The sequence below is a fragment of the Gavialis gangeticus genome, unplaced genomic scaffold, assembly GCF_001723915.1.
Source record: "Gavialis gangeticus isolate Ggan-Ray unplaced genomic scaffold, GavGan_comp1, whole genome shotgun sequence".
Classification (NCBI taxonomy): Eukaryota; Metazoa; Chordata; order Crocodylia; family Gavialidae; genus Gavialis; species Gavialis gangeticus.
In genome coordinates this window covers 47,155,318-47,165,541 of record NW_017728993.1, presented here as the reverse complement: position 1 = coordinate 47,165,541, position 10,224 = coordinate 47,155,318, and the positions used below count along the sequence as shown (strand labels likewise).

The following is a 10,224-nucleotide window of genomic DNA, read 5'->3' as shown; positions in this document are numbered from 1 at the left end:
TCAGGTCCCTTCCGACCCTAGAAACTATGAAACTATACATGGTCATTGTAGTGTATCTTGCACAAGCCGTCTTGGAGATCTTTTGTTGTAGTTAGGAACATCACCATTATGTTCAGAATTATGGGAATCCAATCCCAAACTCCCACAACCCCTTCTATTCATTTCATAATCTCTCTTTCTCATGTTAGTTTTCAGTCTTTCTGCTGTCTTGCTGCCAGAAACATGGCTGCTAAACAGATCAACAGAGTGCTTACATGTGATTAAAAAATGGGACAACAGATTCTTCGCTCTTGGCATTACTGTCACAGAGGCTGGGTGTACATCAGTGAGAATCAGAAAATGGCGGAGGAGTGGATGATACAGCTGATGGATATTTATCACAAGCTGCCCATACAGTGTCAGATAGAGTCCTGTGAAAAGTGTTAGGTGATGGGATGATTAAACTGGTGTATATTTTACTCATGAGGGTATAGAGAAACAAAAATCTTGAGGAGTCTAACCCTGCTGGCATCTTTTGTAGCAATGATTTCACAAGCTTTTTGCAGAGTTGTTCAACTAAAATTGGCATACTGTGGTGGGAGAAATAAGGCAATTCTTTCTAAAACGTGTGGGTAATGATGATTATAGTATTGAACTCAGAATGTCAGTAAAATAGCACTAAGGCAGACAGGCAAACAGAGAGGTAAAGCCAAAATGAATTAGAATTTCCGCAAGAGAGCAATTTTGCTTTCCAGTTTCACTGTCTTGAATGGTGGTACCCAAATTGGACACAGTACTCTAGGTGAGGCCTCACCAGTGCTGAATAAAGTGAAAAATTGTTTTTTTTTGATGTGCAGGCAGCATTCCTGCTAATACAGCTCAGATTCACCTTGGCTTTTTTTTAAAAAAGAGCACACTGTTGACTTAGTCACTTTGCAGTCCAGTACAGCCCCAGGTCCTTTTGTGCAGTATCTCAGTCTAGCCAGTCATTCCCCACTTTGTATTCTTGCATTTGATTGTTCTGTCTTAAGTGCAAGACATATCCTTATTGAATTTTATTCAATTAATTTCAAACATGTTTTTCTAGTTCTCCAAAAGTTTCTGCAACTGTATTTAGTTTGGTATCCAGTGCAGATTTGCTAAGTATGCACTCATTTCCACCCTCCAAGTCAGTAATCAAAATATTAAACTGTGCCACATTCAGAATAGACCCCTGGGAAATTCCCCACACAGGGCTGTGTTCACAGGGCAAATTTTACTAGTAAAACTTTATAATGAACACTAGGCCTTTTAGTGAGTCTCAGGAGTGATTTTTATGGCCCTTTGTTGCCATGAAAAGAGTACATGGTAGTGTTATATTTTAGTTAATAGTAAATTGGAAAGCCATAAGAATTTTGGTCTACTAGGTCACTTGAAATCTATAATACATTCCTTCTTGTATAATCAGATGAATGATTGTGAACATAATTCTAATAGTAAACCATCTGTTTACAATAGTTGACTAAAGGGTGCCTTGAGATAATTGTCGTTTGAGTTTGTAAAGCTAACTTTACAGTTCGCAGTTTTAGAGGCAAAGCGTATTTTTTCTAAAGAAGCCTGAAATATTGGTCCCTTTTGTGCAACAACAACAAAAAAATCAAGTTTGAAACAAAAAAATGGTTTATTTGCCAAACCCTAAAAAGCCATTTGCATACAGGGGAAAGGTCTTTTTAAAGATCCTTTGTTTAGTCAGCCTGGGATAGCTAGGCCTGATTGATTTATTTACATATTTATTTCTTTTTATCTACTGTTGCTGCTGTAAAATGAGCTTTGGGGTTAATGTTAACTTTACAAGAAGTTCAAGAAATGCCACATATTAAAGAGGTGCATTTTTCTTATCTATGAAATGAAAAATTGAACAGTGAGATGATTAGTATTATATTATCAACAATAGCTGGTTTTGAAAATGACATGAGGGTATATCCTTATATTTGAACTGGGAACCTACAAAGCACAATTGCATGGGTGTTTGTATGCTACCAGGAGGGATGTGAAGAGTTCAGCTGGGTGGATGCAGTAAATTTTGTGCCAAGTCTTTAGAAGGGAGCAGTTATCAGGAATCCAGAACACTGTTTTATAGTTCTGCTTTAAGAAAACAGTCAAACAGCTTTTACCTTTTGTGTATTGATTGGTTTGCAAGCAGTGAAAGAACAAAGAGATCTCTGAGAAACTTGTACTTTGATTCTCTTCTGGCACATACACCTTGAGCTGAATTGTTAAATATGTTTTAACATCATGTTCATTAATATTAGCTACATTCACAAATGAGAAAACAGCTTGACTTTCAAAACTAAGAATTTTCAGGGCTGACATCTATTTAAAAAAGTGTTTGCTTGTAACACACATTTGGGCTGGAACTTGTTGAGGGGCCATATTTTGAACCTCATCATTACATTTCTAGCTGCTTTTTACAGTAGAACTACACTTCAAATCCAGACTTTCCCACATTAATTCTTAATGAATTAATTTCAGGCTGAAAGACAGGAAATGTTCAATTTTATATTCTAACTGGATTGCTTGGTGTCCCTCTCTAAAAGTGATACTAAAAGTGATAGTGATAGTGACTGTTGCCAGTTTAGATCTTTCATTTGTGGCTTTGAAGATTTTTTCCCCCCACCTAGTCTCCCTCTCTCCTCCCCCCACCCCCTTTTTTTTCTTGATTTCTTATTCTCCACTTTATTGTTTGGCTGAAGAAAATGCTGAGTAGATAAACATTTCATTATTATACATGCAGCTTTATTTATATCTAAAACAAAACTGCCAGCTGGTTTTAGAAAACTTGTTTTACCTTGTGTTCTTTACACAATAAATAGGTTTTATGAAATAAAGATGAAAAATAACTTCTCTTGAAAACTGGTAAAATTTTTAAACTTACCCAGGGATGTAATATTTCTTTACTCCTTACATTTCATTTTCACATGGATAAGTAGATTTTAATGTACTTACTTATTTGAACCAAAATAATTAATTGGGGGATACAAATATTTGCATAAGTATTTGGCAGTCAGACAAAAGTGGAATTTAGGCAAAATACATGTCTTGAGTTAGGTGAAACTGTTGTCAGTATAGCGCTTCTTATTTATATATCAGAGATACAGTGTTAAATTTTAAACGTAACACATTGGTTCAGTAGATCTGAAGCAGTATCAAATGTGTTGTCTGGTGGAAGAATATGTATTGCATACATATTAATAAAGCTAGTGTTTATATACTAGTTGCAGTGAGACAACTGGGAGTAAAAGTAAGTGCTGTGCACTTTTGCACTCAGATCCTTTTTGTATGGTGAAATAGTCTCCCCTCTCTTCAATTAATGTATATTTTTATCATTATACATTACTTTTATGTTTATTTTACGTCTTGTGTTAGAGACAGACATTACTTGTTTATTTTTGTGAGCTTATGTAGAATATAAGTACTCGACCACCAAATTTGGAGCCATGGTGCCAATCTTTGTAAAGCAATCAGAACATGAGTAAGTAAGTTTTGTGGAAACCCTGGACAAAATATGCATTCAAATTGAAAATGCTTATTATAATTTTCCATCAGCTTTTGAACAGCTTCATCAAGTGCCATCACTTGGTGTTCAACCCCTGTGGTTGTGGTCAATTGGTTAATATCACAGGTGACACTGTCAGGGTTTGACTTAACCAACCATACTTACGTCTTTATTTATGTTGATTCAGTGGGATTAATATGAAGCAAATAGTTTTACTGTTTAACATGGTAACATTCAAGTGACCATTTTTGCCAGTAGTTGTAGTATTTGCATACACATTGTGTGAATTTGTATGCTCATCAGTGAGAAAACTGGGTCTTGCATAATATGTACATGTGAGTGTGTATTTTTTCTCCATCCAGAATACTGTGGAAGCTCCAACTTCCAGAACTTGATAAATTCATTCACTGGTACATGGGCAATAGTACCAAGCAAATTGCACCCTCCTGGCAACAGCATATTTTGTTCTGCCCATCAATCATAGTTTTAACTTTCTTTAACCATGCCTCGGCAGTCTGGGTCTTTTAATAATACAAATGATTAAGACTTGCCTCAGTTGATTATTCAGTAACTTATTGCTTTGTGGCTTGCCATGTCACAGTTTCTGTGCACATTTTATTAATGATATATTTTTTTCAAATGATGAACAGTTCTGTAAGTAAAAAGAACAGAAATACTCTGTTTTTAAAGTGGTGGTTTGCTGTCTGAAAATGCATTACTTTGAACCATGGGCAACTGGTGCCTCCCAAGTCTGGGCAGGTACCAGAATGCTGATGGGGGCAGTGGGATTGTCCCCAGTGGCCAAATGCTGACCGGGGGGAGGGGTCCCCCAGTGGCCGATTGCTGACTGGGGAGCGGGCCCAGCAGTCAATTGCCAAGTCAACAGTGAAATCAGTTTTGGGGATGGTGCTTCCAGGGGGTGCACAGCCAATCTCAGGGGGTGCACGTGCACCCCCTACACGTTGCCAATGCTTTGAACGGCTGTGGTGGAAGAACTGATTTTTTAAAGATAATTCAAACATGATTTGTTACTGGAAACTGAGTTACCGTATTTTCTAATGTACAATAAGGCACTCCTCCCCCTTAGTGAGGAGGGTTCTGCCATGCATGCCCCTTCTTGCTTTTTCCCTGCCTAGGCCTGCAGACTCTCACTGATATCTCTGTGTTAGCCCTCATGTTACCTGTTAATTTCAGTTAAAAGGAATTTTTCCTTCTGCAGCCTGGGTGTATAACACTCTTCTTACTTTTAAGAGCTCTTTTTTGCTGGGGGAAGGGGGATGGCAGAGGATGATGCCTCTTATACATGAGCAAATTCAGTAGTTCAGGGAGAGAAAGAGGTAAACATATATTTCTAAAGTGTTGTGTTCTGTTAACTTACATTCTGAGCTTTTAAATGGAGCATTTAATCATTGAAATAAACATATAATGCTTCTGTGTTCTGCCTGTTCTTGTCTTCTTTGGGTATATTTTAACATTTATTTGTATTAATTTTGTAGGGATGCCTCATTTGGGAACTGTACATACAATCTTACAATCCTGGATTGTTTACAGGGAATAAAAAAGGTAATAACACATCTCCTTTTGGTGAACTAAATGCAATAATTCTTCTTTTAAAAAGTACTGAAAAAGATACCAACCTATCAAATTTCACCATCTTCTTAGAAGTTATACCCTACCACTAACTCAGGGCAATAGATTACTTTGAATTCTGAGGACAGGAGAAGATGCTAAACTTCTCCCTTACTAGTCAGTCACTCTATACCTTCTGAAGGCTGGTTTATTTTTAGGAACTTTTATGTGAACGAGATTTATTCAGGTGAATTTGCAGAGTTAATTCCCGAAACATTTCCAGTAACAGCAATTTATTGGTTCTATGAATAAGTAAAACAATTTTAAATTGTTAATCTCACACATTAAGAAAAGAGACTAACATTTAATTAAATTATACTAGTCTCAATATGATCTAAAAAATGTTGCTTAACCAAGTATCTATGACAATGAGAGAGCAAGCCGTGTTTTCTGTTCTAGATTTTAATCCAGTTTTATTGTAAGTGCTAGCATTATCTGTACTTCATTAAATTCTTGTAACAATGGGCTTTTTTTTGGATACCAGAATCTTCCCAAAACTCTTAAGAAAAAACAGTGATTTTAAGTTCCAGCTGACTTTTTCAATAGCATCACTTTTAACAATGTAACTAGTCATCTTTCTTCATTCTAATTTTACAATATTAGACATAATTATAAACTAACTTTAGAAAGTCAAATTATATTTAGTTCAGTAGTTTTTCCTGAGGTCAAAGTAAATTCTGCTTCAGAAAAGTAATCCTTTAATGTTATCCCTATCTCCACTGCCATTTTGCCAAAAAAATGGAATTGCTTTATAAGATTTCCTTTTGTTTGTTTAACATTGTTTCAAACGGTAGTTGATATGTTAAGTTGTACTTCATAGGGGATCCGAAGTAATAGATAAGTTCTAGAAAACACAACGGTATCACTGACTCCAAGTTTTTTTTAAAGTTATCCTTTGCACCCAAACCATAAGGTTGTTTTTTTTAAATGTATATAGAGAAAAATAGATAATAAGGATATAGAAAACAATCTGTAATGTATATCTCAATATAAAACTGCATTTAAAACAACTCATTACACACATGCATGCATGTACATTTGCAACTTAAATGATGACTCTTCTAGTTCTTTACATTGATCTGAAAAGTCCTGCCAGTTAACCGGGCACAAATTCTTAAGGAATTTTAGTAAGAGCTCCAAATGCTGACTAAAAACAGATGTTGCGTGAAGTCACAGCAGTGTGTCTGAAATGAATGTGTATTTTGTCAACAAGGATTATAAGGGTCACATTTTTTTCTTTGCTCCATACAAGGGTCAGCCTCTAATATTTGACTGACTTGCAAAGCTAAAAGCATTTCAAGCTGATTACTTGTCCTGCTTTATTTGTTTGGAAGAAGCAATGAAGCAGTTTTGCTTTGCCTTTAAAAGATTCTATACATAGCTGAATAACGGATTAGATTTTTTTTCCACCTAGATCTGTAGCTCTTGTAAGATTTTTTTTTTTCTTTAGAATTCCAAAACACATTTTACACAGTCATTTTTTCAGAACAGTGTGACGCATCTGATACATTGGGACAGATGCTTATAATAGCACGCTCAGAAATCTACTCCATTTACTCCCTAGAGACAAACAATTATATGGCTTCCTTCATTCAAAAGACCTTATAGAATTCATGTAAAATTTAGTTGAAAAATTGTTGGAAGGATCTTCAAATGCTTTACAAACTATAAAATCTGCCAAAAAGCATTTTGGAAAAATGCTAAATGAATGTATGTAGCTAAGCAGTCAAAGTTAGGAAACATTAGAATGCAAATTAACATATGCTACTGTAACTCTTGATATAGTATTTGTACATAAACATTACGACTTGTAACTATGTACATGCTGTATTCTCTTAGTTAAAGTCTTTTAATTTTATTTTAAACGTTAACATGCCAGTGACTTTTATTTTGATTCCAGTTCAACAAATTGGGGTTCTGCTTCAGGATTTGACAGAGCATTATTATGATAAATTTTTTGTTTATAAACTGAAAAATTGTGTTTCTTTTTAGGCTTTGCAGCATGGATTTTTTGATTTTAAGACATTTGATGTGGAGGAATATGAACACTATGAGGTTTGTATATCTCAACATCTAACTCTTAAGCCTGGCTTAAAGAAAGCTGGGTGGTATATACAGTGGCACACAGCAAGAACTGAAATGTCTGCATAGATGTATAACTTTTTCAGATATATTTCTGTGGATTCCATTGTATAGATGTGCACTGCACATGAAACAAGATTTTTCTTGGATAGCATTGTTTGTCAGGATCACTTACCATCTTTTCCGACATACAACATATGCCTTTTTTCCAAAATTCAGCTGCTGGAAATTGGGAAATAAGTTATAAGCAAGGAAATATAGTAATATCAGTTTTTGCCTCTGCTGTGTCGGGAGTGGAAGGGGGTGGGGAGGGAAGCAAAAAATAATGCTGTACATGGAGCTCCTAAGATGGTATCTGGGGACACTTTCTCTTTCTCCCTGGCAGAGGCTTCTATTACAGAAGCTGCTACTTAGTGACTTACTGCTACTTACCAGTGTTTTCAAGGAAAGATTTTTTTTTCATTCTACCTTTCAAAAACAAGGTGCCTGTCTTATTTGGGGCTGTATTGTATGCTAGAAAATAAGAGTGGAGTCAGCTTCTTGCTATGGAGAAGCTGGCGCCAAAGGAAAGTCTGGTGCCAGTGCATGTATGAGCATCACCATAAGACTCAAACCAATGTCTGTTCCAGTGTGAAAGTCAAAATGAAAAGGAACTGCTTCAGACACCAAGACTCCCATATGGCCAAACACAACAAGCCTTTGAGAGATCTTTGGAGCACTGTCACAGTTCAGGGGTTAGAGACATAATGAGCAGACAACAGTGAAGAAATCTCATTCTCAAGAATATTGGAAGTGGGCTATATATGGGTATTTCCACTAGCTATTAGTTGTGTGGTGGAAAATTGGCTCTTTTCTCCAATGCGGCCACTTCACCATGGTATTGTCACTGTTTTCTACTTGTTTGGGGTATGATAGGGCTCAGACTGACTTCCACATGTCAAAGAACCATAGTTATTGTGTTACATTTAGGATAAAGTTATAAATAATAATAGTAATAATAATAATAAACATAGAGTAAGTATATAGACGATGTATAAGTAGACCAGATTTTATATACATGTTAAATTTTAATAATACCAAAACCTTTCCTGGACCTTTTTTTTAAAGGTAGTGCTACTTGAATTTACCTAGTATTGTAGTGTTCTACTGTAGGTGTAGAAAATGTAAAAGCTTGGAAAATTGTGCAGTTGGCTAGCACAGACTGGTGCTTCAGAGTGTCCTTTTTAAGTGTACTGCTGCAGTTGAATGTAATAAAAATAAAATGTCCAGAGATATTCAGACCCTTTTAAACATGCCTCTGTAACATTAATAAAGAGCTATTTTATCTGCTTTTGATCAGATCTTAAAAATGCCTAGGCAAAGTTCCCTTTGAAATGCATGAAACTGTAATAAATGCTTCTCCAGCACACCCATCTAGGAGGTATGGCTCTGAAGAATTTAACTATGGTTAAGTGTGCAGCAGACAGACAAATGATTGTGGTGTTCTACTGTAGTCTGCCTGTTTCAAAGGGAAAAAAAGGCAAAAATGATGTTGGGAAGACATATTTCTAGATGTGATAGTGTTCCACACTGTTTAGACTGAGGAAATCAGTATTCTTTACAGCAGCAGCCTTTGTTGCATTACTTTAGGATTTGCTTTAATGCCCGTATTTTATATTGAGCAACTAATCTAGTTGGACTTAATTCATTCCATTTTTCCTGTGAACTATGGTAAAATGTTTGTTCAAAAAACAAAAGATAGCTGATTGGGAATATGTATTTAGTGCATGTCCAGTCAAGTTTTCTTAGAAAGCTGTGTAGGTAAAACTATGTACAAAGCAGATTAATTATTTATTAAACATTTTACATTTGTGATAACTCATTCACGGAAAATAAGAATCAAGAAAATGGGATTAAAGGGAACATTGTCTATTGTCTTGGATTAATTTTTACCTGGAATCCTCTTTAGTTTTTTTTAATCTATTCTTTCTCCAGTTAACCCAAATTCCCACACAAGTTGACCTCTTTTTGTGGATTAATTCAGTTCAGATACTCCCAAGACGTTGATTTAAAATGTTAAAACTTCAGTAATTTTTTGGCATGATAACAAATGTGATGGCTTATAATGTGCATGGAAATTATTTTTAAATGGACAGATATGCTAAAATAATTAAATTAATTTGCTTTCATTGTTTTAAGCTGATCTAGTCTTATAGATTTCTTCACTTATTGGTCAGGATATAAAATGTTGAATTTATAGCAGTTTTGTAGCTGCTTACGTACAGTGCTGCAAACGTCTGTTGCACCTTTGTTTCACTAGGGATGGCAGCTTTCCACACTATTTGATAATACATAAAAGAAAGTTGGAGTTTGGCCAACCCCTGCCATATTTTCTACTGAGAAATTTGTTGGAGGACTTGAGCCTTTAAGTAAAAATGCCTTAGATAATATCAGGTATACATGTTCAGGGAGGTTAAAAACAGAGTAACTAATGATGTCATTTTAATATAAAGAATTTTAACTCCACAATACAGTTAAATTAAAAATATACAAATATTTCTAAATTATCAAGTGGAAAGCCAATTGGTACCCAAAATTCTGTTCAATCCGCCAAAGTACAGTTATTGGCATAAACTTTGATATTTCTCCCACATGCCAACAAAGGAGTCTATTCATCAGTCTTTATTCAGAAACAGTACAAGTAGGGGTTATGTCTCTGTGAGTACCATGGTATCATGCCTAATGGGTATAGCCAGGCAAATAGTTGGCGTAATTAGAACCTTGAACTCAGTAGGATTTGGTGGCTGTTCAGTATAGCTTCTCCTCACGAAGAGCACACAACTTCATAATGCAAGCATGGCACGGCATAGAGGCCAGCTAGGACAAATACATCATTCTTTATCAAAGTAGGTTCATTACCAGTGTGTGTATGTGTATGTTTTTGGTTATTTGTTTGGTTGGTTGGTTGTGGGGGGGGGGGGGAATTTTGTTTTTTAAGTTTTTGTTTTTGTTTTGGGCCC

The 10,224-nt window shown here is 35.6% G+C and overlaps 1 protein-coding gene across 2 annotated transcripts in view; it reads left to right on the top strand.

Moving 5' to 3' along the window:
* The window catches only part of CDC14A (cell division cycle 14A), a 203,199-nt gene that overhangs the window by 97,711 nt on the left and 95,264 nt on the right, over positions 1 to 10,224 (top strand). For both annotated transcript variants that reach the window (XM_019501693.1, XM_019501692.1), the window contains exons 6-7: positions 5,011 to 5,077; positions 7,136 to 7,198. In XM_019501693.1, coding sequence (XP_019357238.1) covers positions 5,011 to 5,077; positions 7,136 to 7,198 — 130 coding nt within the window. The remainder of the gene's footprint in view (positions 1 to 5,010; positions 5,078 to 7,135; positions 7,199 to 10,224) is intronic.